At 65.7% G+C, this 20,099-nt stretch overlaps 5 protein-coding genes across 5 annotated transcripts in view; 3 read left to right on the top strand and 2 right to left on the bottom strand.

Annotated features, from left to right (window-relative positions):
* Positions 1–327: 327 nt before the first annotated feature.
* On the top strand, positions 328–1,681 carry EMIHUDRAFT_219913 (hypothetical protein; the record flags this gene model as incomplete). The annotated part of the gene is made up of 7 exons (XM_005758177.1): positions 328–423; positions 503–547; positions 637–729; positions 1,028–1,090; positions 1,333–1,353; positions 1,425–1,508; positions 1,589–1,681. The coding sequence occupies 7 exons, from the start codon at positions 328–330 to the stop codon at positions 1,679–1,681; spliced, it is 495 nt and encodes a 164-aa protein (XP_005758234.1).
* A 611-nt stretch (positions 1,682–2,292) lies between these two features.
* Positions 2,293–2,745, top strand: EMIHUDRAFT_219914 (hypothetical protein; the record flags this gene model as incomplete). Its single annotated transcript, XM_005758178.1, has 1 exon — positions 2,293–2,745. One exon carries the CDS (start codon positions 2,293–2,295, stop codon positions 2,743–2,745), a length of 453 nt encoding a protein of 150 aa, XP_005758235.1.
* A 1,538-nt stretch (positions 2,746–4,283) lies between these two features.
* EMIHUDRAFT_466014 (hypothetical protein) lies at positions 4,284–7,382 on the top strand. Its single transcript, XM_005758179.1, has 5 exons — positions 4,284–4,293; positions 4,699–5,283; positions 5,354–5,734; positions 5,906–5,920; positions 7,343–7,382. Exons 2-3 carry the CDS (start codon positions 4,711–4,713, stop codon positions 5,495–5,497), a joined length of 717 nt encoding a protein of 238 aa, XP_005758236.1. The 5' UTR covers positions 4,284–4,293; positions 4,699–4,710; the 3' UTR covers positions 5,498–5,734; positions 5,906–5,920; positions 7,343–7,382.
* Positions 7,383–7,422: 40 nt separating this feature from the next.
* EMIHUDRAFT_68889 (hypothetical protein) lies at positions 7,423–9,246 on the bottom strand (the record flags this gene model as incomplete). The annotated part of the gene is made up of 4 exons (XM_005758180.1): positions 7,423–7,792; positions 8,081–8,147; positions 8,288–8,541; positions 8,927–9,246. 4 exons carry the CDS (start codon positions 9,244–9,246, stop codon positions 7,423–7,425), a joined length of 1,011 nt encoding a protein of 336 aa, XP_005758237.1.
* Positions 9,247–15,250: 6,004 nt separating this feature from the next.
* The window catches only part of EMIHUDRAFT_453629 (hypothetical protein), a 10,125-nt gene continuing 5,276 nt past the window's right edge, over positions 15,251–20,099 (bottom strand). Inside the window, exons 16-30 of the mRNA XM_005758181.1 lie at positions 19,750–19,956; positions 19,489–19,554; positions 19,285–19,356; positions 18,484–18,687; positions 17,871–18,177; positions 17,598–17,807; positions 17,382–17,456; positions 17,243–17,310; positions 17,092–17,171; positions 16,710–16,828; positions 16,549–16,631; positions 16,415–16,446; positions 16,109–16,341; positions 15,773–15,960; positions 15,251–15,695 (exon numbers count right to left, since the gene is read on the bottom strand). Of these exons, the coding sequence (XP_005758238.1) occupies positions 15,408–15,695; positions 15,773–15,960; positions 16,109–16,341; positions 16,415–16,446; positions 16,549–16,631; positions 16,710–16,828; positions 17,092–17,171; positions 17,243–17,310; positions 17,382–17,456; positions 17,598–17,807; positions 17,871–18,177; positions 18,484–18,687; positions 19,285–19,356; positions 19,489–19,554; positions 19,750–19,956 (2,232 nt within the window). The 3' untranslated portion in view covers positions 15,251–15,407. The remainder of the gene's footprint in view (positions 15,696–15,772; positions 15,961–16,108; positions 16,342–16,414; positions 16,447–16,548; positions 16,632–16,709; positions 16,829–17,091; positions 17,172–17,242; positions 17,311–17,381; positions 17,457–17,597; positions 17,808–17,870; positions 18,178–18,483; positions 18,688–19,284; positions 19,357–19,488; positions 19,555–19,749; positions 19,957–20,099) is intronic.

Genomic DNA, 20,099 nt, shown 5'->3' on the forward strand with positions numbered 1-20,099 from the left:
TGTGGGAATTCCTTTCATCATGAGCCGCGCAGCGGAGACTCTGAGGCCCCGCCCCGCCCCGCCCCGCCGCCAGGGGCTGGCCGGCTCCGAGCTGATTGAGTTTGTGGCGGATACCTCCGCCTCCCTCACGGACGCGCTCGGTGCCCCTCTAAAAAGGAGAAGAGAAGAGACAGAGGATCGAAGAGTCACAGACACCTCCTCCTCCCTCCTCCTCCCTCCTCCTCCTCTTCCTCCCTCTCCGCCGCCGCCGCCGCCGCCACTGCCCTCCTGTCCCTCCTCCTCCAACCCCCCCCCCCCCCCCCCGGCCGGGGGCTCTCAGGCCTCCGGATGACGGGCAACCCGTCGGCCAACCCCAACCTCACGGGCACCCCCTTCGCGGACGGCACCGGCACCCCGCCGCTGGAGTGTGGCGGCCCAAACAATGTGCTCGGCTTGCCACACCAGGCGGCGCCTCGCCTCCGCGAGTTTTTTTTTACGGGGCGGCGCCTCCTTTCTTTGTCAGGTGCTCGGCTGCCACACCAAGCGGTGCAAGCGCTCGGCCATGTATGTCGTCGACGGCGAAATCAAGGCGATGCCCACCGCCGAGGCGCGCGCCGGTCTCTTCTTCCGCCGCGACGCTCTCTGTTTTCTGCTCAGGCGATGGCCATCGCCGAGGCGCCCGACGACCCTGCCGGCGACGACCGCCCGCAGGTCTCCTGCATCGAGAACATGCTCGAGCTCATCGCGAAGGTGTAGGAGTGGCCGCGTAGAGGCGGCAGACCAGCGCGCGCCGCGCGCGCGGGCCGCCCACCCCCTGGCGACATGACGCCTGCGTGGAAAACGGCGACTCTTTCGCCCTCCGCGCGGGCTGAGGCTCACGCCACACGGGGTTGGGGACGGCGCGCGCTAGCGCTGCGCGAGAGCTAGGATGCACAGGAACTGATCATAGGCACGTTTACTTATGTCTGAGTCTGTGTAGAAAACGGTGGATATTTTTGGAATTGGATTTCGATTTGAGGTCGCGAGTTTCCTTTCGCTTTTTGGCTAGTTCCATTTCACTGTGGCACAGCTCGCGTTACAAAACCTTGATTTTGACCATTTGCGCAAAAAGGTACATCTCGGTGCCTTCCAGAGGCAGCTGCGACCCCGCCGAGTAGACGGCGGCACACAGCAGGTGGCGCGGTGTGCCGCCGTCCACTCGGCTGGGTCGCAGCTGCCTCTGCGCGTCCTGGGGATGTACCTTTGTCGCGCGCCGGAGACGACTCGCCGCCGCTGAGATCGGAGATCAAGCTCTGACAGGTCGCACGTCGCTCCTTTGACGCCGACGTGACTCACCCGTGCAGATCACATCAGGACACGGTCTCGACGCGCTCGGTACGACGCCTGCGACCCGTCTCGGGTCAGGTGGCACGACGCTCATCGCGCCTGCCAGCGATGCCGTGCAGGTTGCCACGACGAGGTCGAGCACGCTTCTATACGCTCGCCGAGCCTTCCTTTTCATCCCATTAGGCAGCCTGGGAACGGTGGCGGTCAGAGGCAAAGACTACGAGGGGTGGTGGAACCACATGTCACGGCTACTGCCGGCTCGACCCCACGATAGCCTCCGAAGGCTGACTTTGAGGCACCATCATCGGACGATGTCGACGAGTTGGGTCGCTCTCGCGGTAGCCAGATGACCTCCCATGCTAGTACCATCGGCTAGGGCCGCAGGAAGCACGGGGGAGGGCGCTGGGAGCAACACGGAGCTCCGTTGGACGTTTTCAAGATTAGCGTGTCAGAGTGAAATGGAACTAGCCTTTTTCGGTGTAACGGTGCGTCAGGCTCAGGGGCGGGGAACCCGCAAAATTTGAGAGATGCTGAGGCATCTGAAATTGCCCGATACGATCTCCATTCTAATTTCGATTGCTTCGAGCATCCCAAGATGCATGAAGCAATTCAGGATGCGCGCGCAGGCACCCCATCATGAGGGCACACACACGAGGCAGGACCAGGAAACGCTGCAATCCGTCGGTGTCTATGTCGGCCGTACGTCGGCCTGTGGACAGGCGTGCGACGTCCGTCAGGCGCGGCAGGAAGAGGCGCGAGTGGGTGATAGAAGCGAATGGCGCTCAGAGCAATTAGGGTAGGACAGGGTGGCGGCGCGGGAGGTAGGCGGGAGGTAGCGAAGGGTGAGGGAATGCGAGGCGTGGTAACGTGGCGATTGCAGTGCGGGTCGCCGAGTGCCTGGTCCGCCCGCTCGAGCTCTCCCTGCCCATTTGGTAGACGAGTCTACCACGAGTCTACCGCAGTCTACTCGAGTACCGGTAGACCGTAATGAACCTGCGCGAGAACGTCAAGTTCGTGATGGACGGCCTAGAGGCTGCGACGCAGGCGGCGCGCAACCCCAGCGGGTCCAATATTCAGGTCGCCTACTCGCTCCCTCCCGAGGGGGGCAGCGGGTTCGGCGACCTGGTGTACGCCACGGTCCCTCTGGGCTCCGTGGCGACGAAGGTCGCCCGGGACTGGCTCGCAAACGAGCTCTACGAGCCGTCCCGGCGCGGCAAAATTGATGCGGCCTGCAGGGACCGAAAGGTCGCCGACCTGATCACGGCTGCTGGCGCCTCGGCGCCGGCCGACGCCGTGTTCAGCGGCAGGTTCGCGACGGGCGAGGCGCCCCGCCCGACGACCTCCGCCTCCAAGGCGGACGAGGGCGACGGCGTCGGCGGCGATGGCGGGACCGGCTTCGACCTGTTCGGGCCGGACCCCACCCCCATGGAGGATCTCTGAGGTCCTCCCCAGTCTCACCCCACCTTACCTCTGCCCCCCCCTCCCCCCATCCCTCTGCCTCCCATAGGGCAGGATAGCACTAGCATATGCGCCGAGTGCGCACACTGGGCCCACATAGATGTGACCCGCCCACTCGAGTGCGGCGCCCGGATGCTAGTGCTTGAGAAGACACCACAAACGCGGCACGGCCCGTTTTGGATGTCTGCGGAGATTCTGTCTTAGCACACACAGTGAGTCATTCGGAGTCATTCGATGGCCAGAGTGCGATTGTGTGTGTGCGGGAGTTGGTTTGTCGGGAGGGAGGGGCAGGCTGCTCACCACGTGCACCGGGCCAGTGCTTGCACTTTGAATGCCGTGGGGCTCCTGCCCGTGTCCGGGTGTGGAGATGCGAGGGTCGCCCCCCCTTGCCCCACCACTTTGTGTGTGTGGAGAAATTTACCTTACCTTACCTTATCTCTCACTCACATGCTATCCTGAGGGAGGGTGTAGAGGATGTAGAGTGTAGAGCGCTGTAGAGCTGTAGAGATGTAGAGCGCTCTGGAGCGCTGTAGAGCTGTAGAGCTCTACATCCGCCGCGTGACGATGCGCCTCCGTTGTAGAGCGATGTAGAGCGCGATTTTGCTGTAGAGTTTGTTGTAGAGGCTCTACAGCCAAACCGCCGGGAAGGCAGTGACTCAAAGAGGTCGAGCCGCGCTAATGGGGTGTCTCCGAGCTTACTGGAGCTCTGATGGACAGCCCTGACTATCCCTGACACACAGAGAGTCACTCCGACGGCACACAACACCCTATAACTGCGTCATGACCAGCCTGCCATGTGTCGCCGGTGCCGCATTCGTCGCTGTGCTTCTTTAGCAGGCGGTGGACTGTCGGCTGCGAGGACGGTCGCATTTGCGCGAGGCGAGGGGATCATTGTTGAGCGTTGCATGAGCCATGACTCGCGCCAGCGCGTGCGGGAGCTCCTGGCTGAGCGTTGAGTCCAGGCGAGTTGCGCTGGCCACTATCGTTACGCCGAGCCGAGCTGACGCGCCGAGGCGCCGGCCAGTCGCAGCCGTGAGGCATGCCATAGCAGCAGAGGCACCTCCTACCCATTGGGCGGGCAGACAGAAGGCCAGGGCAGCACTGGCAAGTGCAACGCGCCTCATGTCGGAGAGCGACGCGTGCCTCCTCGTTCGCCGCTTATGATGTAGAGTTTGTTGTAGAGATTTCACGTTGTAGAGCGCCTCTCTACATCGCTCTACAACGGAGGCGCATCGTCACGCGCCGGATGTAGAGCTCTACAGCTCTACAGCGCTCCACATCTCTACAGCTCTACAGCGCTCTACACTCTACATCCTCTACACCCTCCCTCAGATGCTATCGCCCACCCCCATGGAGTATCTCCCCAGTCCCACCTGAAAACAAGTGAAAAAAACGAGTCCGGCGCTTGAAAAAGGCCGTTCGGCTGATTTATAAGATCCGCGAGACCTCGAGGGAGTAGTGCCGAAGGCGCTCTTTTTGATCGAGCCCGCGGCGAGCACACAAGATTCGGTGCCAAAGAGCGGTACACAGGTAACTGGGCACTGCGGAGCCGCGAGACGCGTCAGCTGCTGCCCATTCGCCACCCTTGTCCCGCGCCGGACCGCCCTTCCTTTTCTCTGCCGGCAACACAGCCCGCTCGCTCTCGCCAGTCGCCGCCCGGCTCCAGTCCGAGCGCCGCGTGGACGCGTGAGAGTGTGTCGGCAACCTATCACGTTGTCGTTGCGACACTCACGCCTCGGCGTCCTGTCCCACACAACCTCGCAAGCTCTTCTCTCACTGCTGCCCTCGCGCGGCTCTCTTCACCGCCCTCTCCCCACACGCACTCCGCCTCCTCCGCCGCCTCCTCTTCTGTCACAGCGCCGCCCCCATCACTCACCTGCCGTCACCGGTTGCGGAATGCGTTCACATCCGAATGACGCCTCTCGTCTCCTGCAGGAAACGCTCAAAATGGGTTGCACCGCCACGAAGATGCAGAACGCAATCGCAGGAGCGGAAAACGATAAAAACGGCGTGACCGACGTCGCCTCGGCCGCCAAGGACGCCGCCAAGGACGCCGCCAAGGACGCCGCCAAGGACGCCGCCAAGGACGCCGCCAAGGAGGCTGTGGCTTCGTCAGGGCTGAGCGCCGAGGAGGCTGAGGTGGTGGCGGAGGTGGCGACGGCGGCGGCGGCGGCGGTGGCGGACCCTGCGGCGGCGCTGCAGGCGGCGAAGACTGCGGTGGCGAACCCTGCCCCCGTGGCTGCCAAGACGTTGGGCCTGATGAAGCGCGCGGCGTACACTAAGGTTGAGGCGGCGACGGCGGCGGCGGCGACGGCGAAGCAGGCGGCGCAGGCGGCGCAGACTGCGGTGACGGACCCTGCGGCGGCGGCGGCGGCGGCGAAGCAGGCGGTGCAGACTGCGGCGGCGGACCCTGCCCCCGTGGCTGCCAAGACGGTGGGCCTGATGAAGCGCGCGGCGTACGAAGCCGACCCACTCTCCGCCGCCGCCGTGGAGCACGTGGCGCTCCCGCTCTCGGCAAAGGTGGGCGGGCGGGTGGGAGGGTCTGCGAGCTGTGAGGGGCGTCTGTTCACACAGCGTGCGGCGTCAACAGGTCGGCGCGCGTGTCGGAAAGTCTGCGAGGACCGCTGCAGCCAAGGTCAAGCCGGCGGCCAAGGAGCCCAAGGTCAAGCCGGCGGCCAAGGAGCCCGAGCCGGTCGTCGCAGACGAGTCCTCGGACCCCGACGAGGAGGAGTGAACGATGCGCTCGACGCCGAGTCCCAATCCGTTTGACCGTCTCATGGGTTGGCTCAGACTCTCGCGAGGTGAGGGCCCAGCGTGGGAAGGGCCCCCCGTTTTGTGCTCGGATTTAGATATAGTGTCCAGTGGTCGAATTGTGTCGGCGGGCCGAGTGTCGTTTCGCCTCTGTCGTTGGTCCTGGGATCCGGGTCAGCGTGGTTGTGGGAGAGCCCTGCAATCGGCCTGCGCGTGGCGCGCAGGCCCATAGCTATGAATGAAACTACCCATACAGCGAGTTCGTACGGAGCGAGTCCGCGGGTGGAAATGAACCCTCCAGTGGAGAGAGTAGCGCCCATGTCAAAGGGGACGCGCCTCCATTACACAACCATGGGGTCGGACGACCCGCCGAGGGCATGGTCCCGCGGAGCACCGGATCGTGACGGCAGTGCGAGCGCTGCGAGCCAAGTCAGGATCCGCACTGCAGGGGCGCACGCCCCTGCAGGCATGCACGTGGCGTACGACGCCAAGGAGACCCTCGGCGCGGATCACGATCCCCGCCACGAGCTACGAGACCACGGCGCGCAGTGGCACCACGACGCGCAGCGGCGCTCCGTGCCATCGCTGAGCGACAAGGCGTGCGGTGCACCCGGCGAGGGTGCCCTCGAAGGGGAGCGGTCGCGACACACTGCAGAGCCGAACGCTCCTGACGCCAGCTGCTCTGGGCGGCGGCGTCCAGGCGGGCGTCGTGCCCGGGGGACGTGCCCTCCGCACGTGCGAGCCCCCGGCGCTGCACGAGACGCGCAAGCACATCGCACGTCGCGGCTCGTCGACCCCACCGCAGCGGACTGCGGGGAGAGAGGCAGACACGGAAGGCGATCTTCCCTCAGACAAGGGAGATCGCTATGTCGACTTGGACGGCGCGTCCCACAAGCCCGAGAGGCGGGCGGACCGCGCCGAGCTCACGGAGATGCAAGCGGAGATCGAGCACATCCGCGCGCAGATCCAGATCCTGCGGAGCAGGTCTCGAGTGCGAAATCTCGAGCAGGAGACAAGGATGCTCTTCGACACGATGGAGAGCGACACCGAGCTCACCGCCATCAGGGCCGCTCTGGGGCGGCGGCGGCGCGCGGCACGCCGCCCGCGCGCCGCCGCCCCGGGGACGTTGGGGACCCCGCCGCAAACCCCGTGCACCCCACCCCCAGCGGGCGAGTCATCCGGCCCCGCGCGGCCGAGCAATCAGCGCCTCCGAGCGCGGCCGCGCGAACCGCCGGTAGGAAGACCGGCGGGCCGCTCTACGGCGCGGCGGCCCCCGGTGGCGGCGGCCGGCTTCACCCCGAGGCCGGCCCCCGCCGCGCGCCTTCCGCAACCCTCGGGCTTCAAGGCCAACCATCCGGTACCCCGCCCCGCGACAGTCCGACGATTGCCCAAGTTGCCCGGTTTCGTTTTACACACGTTTTACCATTCCCGCTTTCGAGCGTCGGGGGCATCTCGAGCGGTATGCGGCAGACCATCCATGTCTTTGACGTTAAGACCATCCACGCCGGAGGGCAGGCATACATGTCGGCTCGAGCGCGTGATGATGGACAGAGCGGAGCGGTTTGGGGAGCAACCTTCCATGCGAGCTCGTTATGAGTTACATATGTGAGTGCTGAACTCATCTCTCACGTCTCTTTTTTTCACAGAAAAAGCACGCGATTACACACATAATTTGATAACGCACACGGCGGCCCTGTAAGCTGTAACCCCGGCGGCGGCCGGCGCCGCCTGGGAGCGGGTGCGCAAGCGCGATGCGTGGCGTTCACGACCCCAGGGGCACGCGTCGCGTTCGGGACGGGCTCACGACTGATCACTGGTCACTGACACGCTCTGTGCTGCTAGTGTAAAAAATACGCAAGCGATTTGTCAACACACCGCACGACGCAAGCTCTGCTTGTCACATGAACGTCACTGCGTCCTCTCACGCTGTACGAGCCCGAGGAAGTCCGGCAGTGCCACGTTGCCCCCGCACGCGACGACGGCCACGCCCTCCCCGTCGCGCAGCGGCACCTGGCCGCTGAGGAGCGCCGCAAGGCCGAGCGCGCCGCTCGGCTCGAGGACGAGCTTGAGCGTCTCGAACGCCACCCGCATCGCCTCGATGACGTCGGCGTCGCCGACCGCGGCGGCGCCCGCGAGGCCGCGGCTGTTGATGGCAAAGGTGACGTGACCTGGCGCGTTTGCTTGCAGCGCGTCGCAGATGGTCGTCGCAGGCGTGCCTACATGCTGAATCCACCAACCTCGGGGCGGGAAGACGGTATTGTACAGAGTATTCAGAGCGCTATGCGAATACCAGGACACAAATACAGTGAAACAACTGTCCTCTCGAGCGCTGGTTGGGATACAAGAACCCGTTTTCCACTCCTAGGCAAGCGTGCCGGAGAGCGCTGTGTGAATATGAGGGACACACACACACAGCGAATGCAGCTCAATGCGGTCGAATGCAGCTGAACGCGTATCCTATCGAGCGCTGGTTGGAATACAAGAATGCGTGCTCCGCTCCTAGGCGTGCGTGCCGGAGAGCGGCGTCCGCTCGCCGCGGGCAAGCGACGTGCGGTGGTCGTCGTACCCCTCGGGCTCGATCGCCCACACCTGCGTCTGCGGGCTCGCAGCATCCCTCGCGAGGCAGCAGCCGCCTACGGGGGAGATACGGGGAGGTACGGGGAGATATGGGGAGATAGGCATCCCTCGCGAGGCAGCAGCCGCCTACGGGGGAGATACGGGGAGGTACGGGGAGATATGGGGAGATAGGCATCCCTCGCCAGGCAGCAGCAACCGGCCATGCCGCCGCCGCCGGTCGGCACGAGCAGCCGAGACAACGGCGCGACTCGGCCGCCGCCGGCGCCGCCGGCCGCGCCGGCCTCCGCGTGCTGCTCAAACAGCTCCAGCGCCAGCGTGCCCTGGCCGAGAATGACGTCCTCGTCGTCAAACGGGTGGAGCAGCGTGCGGCCTAGTACCACACCTCCAGAGTAACGAACCCGGTGTGGGTTCAGTCCCGTGGTCGGTAGGGGCCGGCGGCCGCTCGTCGCGCTGAACCGCTCCGCGAGAGCGGCGGCCGCTACCTCGCGGTTCTCGCCGGCGGCGGGCGTCGAGAAGACTAGCTCCGCGCCGTACCCGCGCGTCCGCTCCATCTTGACGGCGGGCGCGTCGTGCGGCGCGATGATGGTGCACTGCACGCCCGTCTCGCGGGCGGCGAGCGCGAGCGCCTGGGAGAGAGGTCGGGGAGGCAGCGGAGCGTGGTGAGAGGAGAGGGCTGCAGTGCGGTCAGGCAGCGGAGTATGGTGAGAGGAGAAGGCTGCAGAACGGCAGCCGTGCCCGGCAGCGGAGAATGGTGAGAGTCAGTGGAGAAGGTGAGAGGAAGAGTGGAGCACGGTGAGGTAGCGGAGCGGGGTGAAATCAGCGGAGAAGGTGAGACATGGTGAGAGGAGAGGGCCGCCGTGGCAGGCGAGTCAGGCAGGCCGCGCCGGCCTGCGCAAAGTTTCCCGACGAGAAGGCGCAGACGCCGCGGCCGCGGGTCTCGTCGTCCATGCAGAGCAGCTTGTGGAGCGCTCCTCGGAACTTGAAGGCGCCTGTGTGCTGCAGGCACTCGGCCTTGACGAAGACGCGAGCGTCTGCCACGCCGCGGCGACTGCGCACGAGCTCATTGAGAAGAGGAGACTCGAGCAGCGGCGTCCGCACGACCCTCGAGCGTATTGTCTCGAGAGCGCCGCGGACGCGATCCGGCGCAATCGGCATTGACCGCTTCGCAAGCAGCCCTTTTGGCTGCCCTGAACGCGGAGGCGGGGGGCGGGAGCGTCGAACAGATGTTTTTTATCGATCAACACTTTCGATAGACCGAAAGTAAGATCGTTCGGTGAAACCCCGGCCATGCCCATGTAACGCAATTGTGCTCGATTTTTCAGTGTATGTAGCTCTTACGAACATACCCGTAGGTGAACTGCTGACAGGGTTTGCGATGAGGAGCGATCCGAACGTGGTATTCGGGTGATCAGATCACTACCGCCGAAGCGCAAGCGCTTGGAGCAAGGGAACTGCCACGTATGGGTCCCAGACTAGCACCCCACCTCGCGGGCCGACGTTCTGGCCCAGCAAGGCTGCTGCGGAGCACTCGGGGCCGATGTTCTGGCCCAGCGAGGCCGCTGCGGGGCACCCGGCGGCTCGGTTCGCTCATCAGCGCAAACTCGGTCGAGCAGAAAGTAAGGTGTGTGTGTAAAGGCGGCGCGGCACGATAAGGGTCGGCGGTAAGGCGGCGCGGCGGCAGCAGGCGGCAGGCAGGACATCGGACGGCGGGACATACGGCGCGGCGGGCGCGGCACTGTAGGAGCGGCGGTACGGCGGCACGGCGGTAACGGACGGCAGGGGGGGCGGCAGCAATAATATCGTTGGCCGAAGCCTCGTTGGCCGAAGCCTCGGTGGCCGAAGCCTCGGTGGCAGAAGCCTCGGTGGCCGAAGCCTCGGTGGTCGAAGCCTCGGTGGCACGGAGGAAGGAGCGGCACGGTAAGGAACGGCGGCACGACGGCAGACCACAGCGGCGAAGGAACGGCGGAGCCTGTATTGAGCAATGGTGCGAAATGGGCGGCGCCACTTCGGGACACGCGGCGGCACCACCAAGTCGGGCGCGAGCGGGCGGGGTGGCGGCGAGGCGGCGGGAGGGTAACGAGGCGAGGGGGGTGGGGGTTTGGATCACGAGGAAGAGAAAGTCGGGCGCGAGCGGGCGAGGTAGCGGCGAGGCGGCGGGAGGGTGACGAGGCGAGGGGGGTGGCGGGTTGGATCACGAGGAGGTAGAAAGTCGGGCGCGAGCGGGCGGGGCAGCGGCGAGGCGGCGGGAGGGTGACGAGGCGAAGGGGGTGGCGGGTTCCGGGTTGGGTCACGAGGTAGAAAGTCGGGCGCGAGCGGGCGGGGTGGCGGCGAGGCGGCGGGAGGGTAACGAGGCGAGGGGGGTGGCGGGTTGGATCACGGGGAAGTAGAAAGTCGGGCGCGAGCGGGTGAGGTAGCGGCGAGGCGGCGGGAGGGTAACGAGGCGATGGGCTTTCTGCTCGGGTTAACCGGCCCGGTCTCACGCCATGCAGCCCCGCTACTCCCGCCTCCGCAGCGCCAAGGCGGTCCTCGAGGCACACGAGGCGCACTGCAAGCAGATGGGTCCGCTCGACATCTCCGCCTGTTGGAGTGTGCTCGGCAGGCTGGCGCGGCGGGAGCCGGCCGAGCGGAATTGGCTGCGCTCGGTGCTGCGGCGCCACCCGGCCGCGCTGCAGCCGCTGCTCGACACGACGCGCCGCGAGCTGCCGCGCTTTGGCGCGAGGCCGGCCGCGTCGACGGCGCACGGCCTCGCGTCGCTGGCGGATGCGTCGGGATTCGGACCGAGCGAGGAGGTGTGGGATGGCGTCGCCGCCGCGGCGGGCGCCTCGCTGAGCGAGTGCAACTCGCTCGAGCTCTCGACGACGGTGTGGGCGTACGCGCGCGTGTCGCGCCCCGCGCCGGCGCTCTTCGATTCGGTCGCAGCGGAGTCGGAGCCTCGCATCGGCTCCTTCTCGCCGCAGGCGCTCTCAGAACCAGCAGCAACAGCACCGCCAACACAAACACAAACAAACACACCACCACCAACACCACAACCACAACCAACACCACAACCACAACCAACACCAACACTTCCACCAACGCAACCACCAACAACACCGCCAACACCGACACCGCCACCGGCACCACCGGCGCCACCGTCTCCCCGCAGTCGCTCGCGAACACGGCGTGGGCCTTCGCGGCGGCGCGGCACCGCGCGCCCTCCCTCCTCACCGCTGTGGCGGCCGAGTCCGCCCCGCGCCTGCAAGCCTTCAAGCCGCTCGAGCTGGCCAACCTCAGCTGGGCGTAGTCCGCGCTAGAAGCGGAACAGGAGTCGACTGATTACATAATGAATTGAGGGGAGAGGAATTCATTCGTACTCCGCGCTAGAAGCGGAACCCTTCGCCGCCTGCTCCCCTGCCGTCTCCTCCCTCGCTGCCCTCTCCCTTACCGCCTCCTCCCTCGCCGCCGCCTCCTTCGCCGCCTGCTCCCCTGCCGTCTCCTCCCTCGCTGCCCTCTCCCTTACCGCCTCCTCCCTCGCCGCCGCCTCCTTCGCCTCCTCCTCCCTCGCCGCCTCCTCCCTCGCCGCCTCCTCCCTCGCCGCCTCCTCCTTCGCCGCCAGGCTACAAACACGGGCAGGCTAGTAGTGACGCACGGGCGGAGCGCACGTTGATGTCTTCCAACCAGCGCTCGAGCGGACTCGCACTCCGCCGCATTCGCCCGCGTGTCCCGCTGTGTTTGCGGTCGTCGTCGCAGCCCGTGTATTCACGCGGTGCTCTGAACACACTGCGCACATCACCGTACTCCCGCCCTCATGTCGGCGTACTCGGCAACATAGGTACGCCACGGCGCGGCACTTGAATTCGTTAATTAATGGATGAATGTACCCATAGGTACGCCACGGCGCGGCACGCCGCTCCAAGCTTGCTCGAGGCGATCGCCGGCGAGGCGACGCCGCGGCTCGGCCAGTTCAACCCGCAGCAGCAGCGGAAGTTCCATGCCACCTTCTACGAACCTTCTATGAACCTTCTAGGCCAGTTCAACCCGCAGCAGCTCTCGTGCCTCGCCTGGTCGTACGCAAAGGCGGGGCACGCCAACGCGCGCCTCGACGCCGCCGTGGCTGCAGAGGCGTCGGATAGATGCACACACACACACACACACACACACACACACACACACACACACACACACACACACACACACACACACACACACAGTACTAGATAGATAGATAAAGCCGAGGAAGGCGAAACACAGTCCAACCAACGACTGGGACACCAACGCGGTATGGGTGGGCGCTAGACGGGCGATGACGGCCACACAGGAGCGACACACAGAGCCACAAGACAAGACACTCAGCCAACGGGGCGGCTGCCACACATTAGGCGTGCGCTCGCCGCGCCGCGTTCGGCCCGCGCCCCTAGAAGCGGAACACGCATTCTTGTATCCCAACCAGCACTCGAGAGGACACGTACTCCGCTGTTCCGCCGCATTCCGCTGTGTTCCGCTGTGTTCCGCTGTCGTCACTGCCTGCCTTCTTCTCGTTGTACTCACGCGCTGCTCCGAAGACGCTGCTCTGACGTATTCTGCCTCTAGGCCCGCACCAGCTGTCGGCGATCGCGTGGGCGTACGCGAGCAGCGGGTCGGCGGCGGCGCCGCAGCTGCTCGACGGCATCGCTGGCGAGGTGACGGCGAGATAGCCGAGATCTGGCCGAGGTGTGCCCGAGGTGTGGCCTAGATGCAGATCTCTCTCTTGCAAGAGGCCGCGATCTCCCCTCAACCTCGCCGCAATCTCCCCACGACCTCGCCGCAGGTGACGGCGAGGCTGTCCGACTTTTCGCCGCAGCACCTCGCGACGGCCGCCTGGGCGTACGGCCGCGCTAGCGGGGGCAGGGGCGGCGAGGCGGCGCCGGCGGTGCTGGACGCGCTTGCGGCGGAGGCGGCGCCGCGGCTGCCTCGCTTCTCCGCCCGCGGGTACCTCCCCAGATCTCCCCAGATCTCCCCAGATCTCCCCTGATCTCCCCATATCTCCCCAGATCTCCCCAGATCTCCCCAGATCTCCCCAGATCTCCCCATATCTCCGCCCGCGGGCTCGCTACCGTAGACCCTCCCTTTCCTGCTTGGCAGCCTCTCTGCACTCCCGTTGGCGTCTCAGGCTGCACGCTCTCTCACGGGCTACCCGTTCCCCTCACTCCCCGGCGTGTGCTCCTTGCCTGCTCGCGCAGTCAGCGGCGTCCACTGCATGCGCATCTGTATTCTCGCGATGGCCTTCTATCTCCCATCCCCATATCTCCCCATATCTCGCAGGCTCGCTACCATCGCGATGGCCTTCTCTCGCGCCGGCCAGCCCGCGCCGGCGCTGCTTGATGCGCTCGCCGCCGAGGCGGCGCCGCGGCTGCGCGAGTTCTCGACTCACGAGCTGGCCAACCTGGCCGCCGCCTTCGCCACCGCGGGCCACGCCGCCCCGGCGCTGCTGGATGAGATCGCGATCGAGGCGGCGCCGAGGCTGCATGAGTTCGACTCGGAGCAGCTGCGCATCACGGCGAGGGCCTACGCGACCGCAGGCGGCCGGCAGCTAGCATGGGCAGATCTGGGGAGTTCTGGGGGGTTCTGAGGAGTTACGATGGAGATATGGGGGAGATATGGGAAGCGTTTGCTGCACGATCTCGGCACGATCTCGGCTCAATCTCGGGTCGATCTCGGCCCGATCTCGGCTGCATAGGCCACGCCGCCCCCGCGCTGCTCGGCGCCATCGCCGCGTCCGAGCGGCGCGGTGGCCAGCAGCACAGCGAGGCTGCTGCCTGAAGCCGCACCATCGCTCGTGAACGGTGTGCGGCGCGAATCCCCACTCCCCGGTCTTGGGGATCCCCGCTCTCCGCGTCTGTGCCGGGCCGCCTCACGCGTAGCCCCCCTCCCCCGTGCCACTTTACTTGCTACCACCCTCTCCACTTGCGCGCTTGATGTACAGATCCACCTTCTGCACCCGGGTGCGCTGAACCGCTTTGACTTTTGTCAGCCGACTTTTAGTTTTTAGCTGTGTGCCTCTCTGGACTCTGTCTGCGGTTATGTTTGAGCAGAGAGCACGCGCTTTTTTGTTCCGTGCTAGATAGGGCTCACACTCAGACAGACAATTTTGGCGCACTGGCACTAACACAGGTACTTTACACACCATGGGAGCCGCCTTTTACGACGCGTGCCCCTTGCAGGCCCTAACCCCGCCGCCGTGTGCGTTATCGAATTATGTGTGCAATCGCGTGCTTTCTGTGAGAGACATGAGAGCTGAGTTCAGGCACTCACATATTCGTTTTTTCTAAAAAGAGTTGTACGTACGTACTTATAGCTTACTGGGAGAAAAAAAAGAGAGAGGGGGTGAGAGTTGTACGTTTAGATTCTGCATATTGAACGCATTCATCGACAATATAGCACGCCACTTCGCTCGCGTCTGCATATCGGGTTTCAATTCGCCCGCGTCCGTTCCTATTGCAACTTTGGGTGACCGAACTTCCAACCGAGTGAGGGATGATCAGCGCTGTCGGCGGGGCTCCCTCTCGGCTCCCGTGTGTCTGTGTGGCCCTCGCGCTGCTCCTTCTCGCCGCGCTCAGCGTCTCTCCGGCCCGACGGCTGCTCGTCGTGCCAAGTGCAGAGGAGAGGTCATGGTTCCCGATTGATATTGGCATCCCGAGTCTTTTCGGCGGCGGAGAACCCGAGGTCGCAGCTGCGCCGGCTGTTGCTGGTGAAGCACGCGGCACATCAATCGATGAAATCGTAGCAGAACAGGCCGAGATGAAGGCAGACATTGCGGATCTTGTGCAGTCCACTCGAGAGATAATGCAGTTTGTGGGCATGGTGCTGCCGCCTCCTCCTCCACCACCGTCGGCACCGACGCCGCCGACGCCGCCGCCCCTGCCGCCGCCACCAGCGCCGCCGCCACCAGCACCGCCGCCGCACATCCACATCGAGAGCTAGTCGACGCGGTCGTGACTGTCGCTGCAGGCCCCATGCCAGTCGCGCTGCCGCTCGCGGCGGCGGGTGAGATCGCGACCGAGCTCCAGCGCCGCGGCGCCAGAGCGCAGAGGACCGGCGACCGCCGTCATCGACATCGTGTCTCGTGTCTCGTGTCTGATTAAGATTATGTAGAGACAAGAGAGTGCGTCCTTTTGTGACCTGTGTCTTTCGTTTTGTGAGAGAGTTGAGGAGGGCCGGCGCTGACGTAAAACACGTAATACGAACTCGTACATCCCGTAGCTGACACGTCTGGCGAGTGATTGAGAGATGGACTCCGGTGAGTAATATATGCGACTCCGCGAATACTGACGTCTGTACGTCCAGGGAGAACAAAGGCCTCAGTCCTGCTTCGGCTTGGACGCGGCCTCGGCGCCCGCCACCGCGTCGTTGACGATCCGGCTCAGCTCCTCGGCGGTCTTCTCGGCGTCGGACTTCTCCCGGTACCGCGCGGTGATGCCCCCCACCGCGGCGATGAGGCCCGACTCGACCACCATCGCCGAGAGGCTCTCGCGCCGCCAGCCCGACAGCGCGACGAGGATGAAGGCGGCGCCGAGCGAGACCATGGCGAGCAGCGCGAGGCCGTACAGCAGGATCTGCCGCGCGGAGAAGCCGGCGGCGACGAGCGCCTGCTCCGTCACGATCTCGGGTCCTCTCGGGTCCTCTCGGCGCATCGCACTCTCGGGTGGCTCTCGGCGACGAGCGCCTGCTCCATCACGGCGTCGAGCACCTCCTCCCACCCCGCCTCGAACTCGCCGAGCGAGACGGTGCCCTCGCCGTCGACGTCGAGCTGCGCGTGCAGCGCCACGAGCGCGCCCTTCTGCAGCGGCAGCTCGAGCGTCTCGAAAAAGTACTCGAACTCGGCCATCGAGATGAGGTCGTCGCGGTCGCGGTCTATTCACAGTGCTCGCTGTGAATGAGATCCCTCCCCTGCCCCGCCCCGAGCCTGGAAGGCCCCCACTACTGCCACTGCACTGCTACTGCTGCTGCTCCTGCTGCTCCTGCTGCTGCTAGAACTACGGGCCCCCTCCCCCAACGCCACCGAGCGTGTCGAAGATCGTCGAGGCGTCGACCGGCTCCGCCTCGCCCTCGCCCGCCCGCCCGCCCTGCCACAGCCCGCGCCCCTGCACCGCGCGCAGCCGCTTCTCCTCCGCCGTGAGCGACTCGAGCTCCGCCTTCGCGACAGCGGCCGCCGCCGGGTCGGACAGCGTGTCCCGCTGATAGTCCTCGACGAGAGCCGCGCGCTGGATCGCGAGCGCGGCGAGCCGGACGCGCCTAGACAGCCTCCGAGACACGTCCGAGACACGCCCGAGACACCTCCTCGAGGGCGGCGAGCCGGCTTGCGCGCGTGTGCAGCATCCGGTCGAGCGCCGTGCGCACCTGATTAGTGTTAATTAGTGTTAATTGGTGTTGATCAGTGTGAATCAGTGTTAATTAGTGTTAATTCGTGTTAATTAGCATCCGCTCGAGCGCATTGCGCACCCACGCGCGGAAGCGGCGCGCGGCGCGCATCATCGCGCTCGTCCACCACGCGACGGCCGAGACGGTGGTGAGGATGGCGGTGCCTGATTGGTGTTCATTCATGTGGTCAACTAGTGGCAATTCGTGTTCATTCGTGTTGATTAGGCTGGGGATCGCGGTGCCGAAGGCGAGGAAGCGGGTCGGGTCGAGCGCCGCGGCGAGGACGACCCAGCAGCAGACCATCATGGCGAGCGAGCAGTAGAGCCAGATGTGCAGCGTGAAGAGGGCGGAGTACGCGTACCTGCGACATGTCTCGGACATGTCGCGGACGCGTCCCGGACATGTGCGGCGTGGAGAGGGCGGATCAAGGTCTCGGCAATCTCTTGGCGATGTCTCGTGGCGCTCTCTCGGCGCTCTCTCGGCGCTCTCTCGGCGATCTCTCGGGGCGATCTCTCGGCGATCTCTCGGCGATCTCTCGGCGATCTCTCGGCGATCTCTCGGCGATCTCTCGGGGCGATCTCTCGGGGCGATCTCTCGGGGCGATCTCTCGGCGACTTCTCGAGCCTCACGCCGCGGATGAGGTAGCGCGCCATCGGCGGGCACGCCTTCTCGTCGACGTCCGCATAGTACAGCAGCAGACGCACCTGCGGGACGCGTCTCGGACATGTCGCGGACGTGTCCGAGAGATGTCCGCCGGAGAGAGGGCACCCCTCGCCAGCGTGGCGATGCAGACCGCGAGCCACTCGTAGAGCACGCCCTCCACGAGTGGCAGCAGGTACAGGTCTCCGCTCGCCTACTCGATCATTCCACGGTGTGATTCTTCGGTCGTTCGAGTGGCAGCAGGTAGAGGCCTCCTCCGCTCGCCCGCTGCTGCAGCAGAGTGAAGAAGTTTGGCCGAAAGAGGTCGAGCGAGATCTCGGGCTCCGCGCCTAACCAATAAGCGAGCAGCGGATCATGAACTGGTGAGGAGAATCACCCTCCCCTACCCCACGGTCCCCGAACCCACCCTCCCCCTACCCCACGGTCCCCGAACCCACCCTCCCCTACCCCACGGTCCCCGGGCTCGGCGCCGTGTACGGTGGGCGGCGCCACGGTGACGGCCCACAAGTCCTGCACGCGCATCACGAAGACGAGGAGCAGCAGCGGCAGCGGTACGAAGATGCACAGGTGGAAGAAGGGCGCGGCGGCCGCGATGGCGTACCACGACGGCGAGGGCAGGCCGTGCACTCCTTCGGGGCCGAAGCAGCGCCCCCCGCACCACGACGAGCCCGCCACGCCGCCTGCTCACACAGCCCTTGAGTCATCCCCCCCGCCACTCCTCTCCTCCAGCCGGCCGCGGCAGCAGTCGCCGCCGCCGCCGCCGCCGCCGCGCGCGCCCCCCGCGGCCACCCACGCGCCGCCGTACACGACGCGCACGCGCACGGCGGGGAAGAACTCGGCCGCCGTGGGCAGCGCGCTCGCCCAGAGCTGCCCGTCGAGCGAGACGGCGGGGCGGCCTTCTCTCTTACACCACGCCTCGAAGCGGGAGGCGAAGCCGACGCTGACGGCCTTCTGACCCGCCTCCTCCCCCACCGCCTCGCGGTCGTCCAAGTCGATGAACTCGCGGCCGCTGCCGAGCTCGCACTGGTCGAAGATGAAGTCGGCGAGCGCCTTCGGCATCGTTATCATCATCATCATCATCATTATCATGGGGAGGAAGCCGCGCGGATGGAGCGTTGGAAAGAATTGGAGCCCCCACTGGAAAGGATTGGATAGAACCTGGACCGCCGTGTCCTCCAGAATGCGGAAGCCCCCTCTCGACAGGCTTCCACTTGCGCGCGAGAGCCACTGGAAGGCCATTCGATGATTGCTGGAAGGCCATTGAAAGCCATTCGATGATTGCGGGAGAGCCCTCGAGGCCAGTCGGAGTGGGGGGGCCGCGATCTCGTGTGATTCTCGGCGACTGTTGGGAAGCGCCTCGGCGTGCTCGCGCGGCAGCTCCTCGGGCAGCGCCGCCTCGGCCAGCCAGCCCCGCGTGAGCACCCGCTCCAAGGCGGGTGGCGCCCCTCCGCCGCGCGACCATTCCCGCGCCGCCGGAGAGAGCGGCGAGAACGGGCTTCGCGGTGTGCTCGCGGCGAGCGGGCCCGCCCTCTTCCACGCGAGACCGCGGATCCGGCGCGCCTGACGGCCATCTCCCCATACCTCCGCATATCCAGGTATATCTCGGGGCCAGCAGGCTCCAGGTCGTGCGAGATTGCCCGAGACCATCACTACTCAGGTGCGGCTGGTATGCGCCTCCCCGCTGGCGGACCACATCTCCCCATATCTCCCCCCGAGCACGCCGGTCCGACCTTTGGAAGGCACGCTCTGCGCCATACACCTCGGTCCTGCCTCGGCCACGTCTCGACGCTGACGGACGCGCGCGTCGCCGACCGTTCATCTCGGCCGCATCTCGGCCGCATCTCGGCCGCATCTCGGCCGCATCTCGGCCGCATCTCGGCTACATCTCGGCTACATCTCGGCCGCATCTCGGCCGCATCTCGGCCGCATCTCGGCCGCATCTCGGCTACATCTCGGCTACATCTCGGCCGCATCTCGGCCGCATCTCGGCCGCATCTCGGCCGCATCTCGGCTACATCTCGGCCGCATCTCGGCCGCATCTCGGCTACATCTCGGCTACATCTCGGCCGCATCTCGGCTACATCTCGGCCGCATCTCGGCCGCATCTCGGCCGCATCTCGGCCGCATCTCGGCCGCATCTCGGCTACATCTCCGCGCCGTGTGCGTCTGCATCGTCAGCCCCCCGCGCCTGGAGCCGAGCCCGCGGTCGAAGCGGATCTCGCGCAGCAGCTGCAGATCAGAAGGCGGGAGGTTGCCACATGCCAACAAGGTCGGAGAGTGTATTCGGGCAGACTACTGCTACTGCAGCAGTTCGACTCTGAGTGGTGGTTCAAGAGCAAGCAGGCAGGACGTGCCGCACGCCTTGTCCGTCGAGAGGGGGTTGATCTCGTTCTGCGTGCAGAAGAGCACGTACAGCGTGTAAAAGTCCTACGCGCTCATTATGCCAACCTCAGGGCGCGAATACGGGTATCGTGCAGGCGTACTCAGAGCACCGCGTGAATACGAGGGGGGGCGAAGACAGTGAATACAGCGGGATACGACCGAATGCGGCTGAGTGCGTGTCCTCTCGAGAGCTGGTTGGGAGACAAGAGGACGATTCCGCTTCTAGGGTAAAAAAAAGTCCTCGAAGGTGGCGAGCGGCGCGCGCGGGTCGGTCCGGCGCACGTTTGCGGACACGAAGGCGCGGAAGCCGCGCGAGCCGGAGAGGAAGTACTGGCGGAGCGGGATGAGGGTGAGGTCGTCGATGAGCACGAACATCGAGTAGAAGATGCAGCCGAGGCTCCGCGGCGGCTTGGGGAGCTTCTCGCCCAGCCCCTCAAGCAAGTGCCTAGCGGACCAGCGTCCGGGGGCAGCCTCGTGGAACGGGCCGTGGGACACCTCTCTCTCTCTCTCTCTCTCTCTCTCTCTCTCTCTCTCTCTCCCTCTCTCTCTCTCCCTCTCTCTCTCTCTCCCTCTCTCTCTCTCTCTCTGAA

Source organism: Emiliania huxleyi, assembly GCF_000372725.1.
Source record: "Emiliania huxleyi CCMP1516 unplaced genomic scaffold EMIHUscaffold_88, whole genome shotgun sequence".
Taxonomy (NCBI): domain Eukaryota; phylum Haptophyta; order Isochrysidales; family Noelaerhabdaceae; genus Emiliania; species Emiliania huxleyi.

Coding starts and splice junctions, on each gene's coding strand:
- EMIHUDRAFT_466014 (XM_005758179.1), top strand. CDS start 4,711: ATGGGTTGCACCGCCACGAAGATGCAGAACGCAATCGCAGGAGCGGAA. Junction 5,284..5,353: donor CGCTCCCGCTCTCGGCAAAG/GTGGGCGGGCGG, acceptor CGGCGTCAACAG/GTCGGCGCGCGTGTCGGAAA.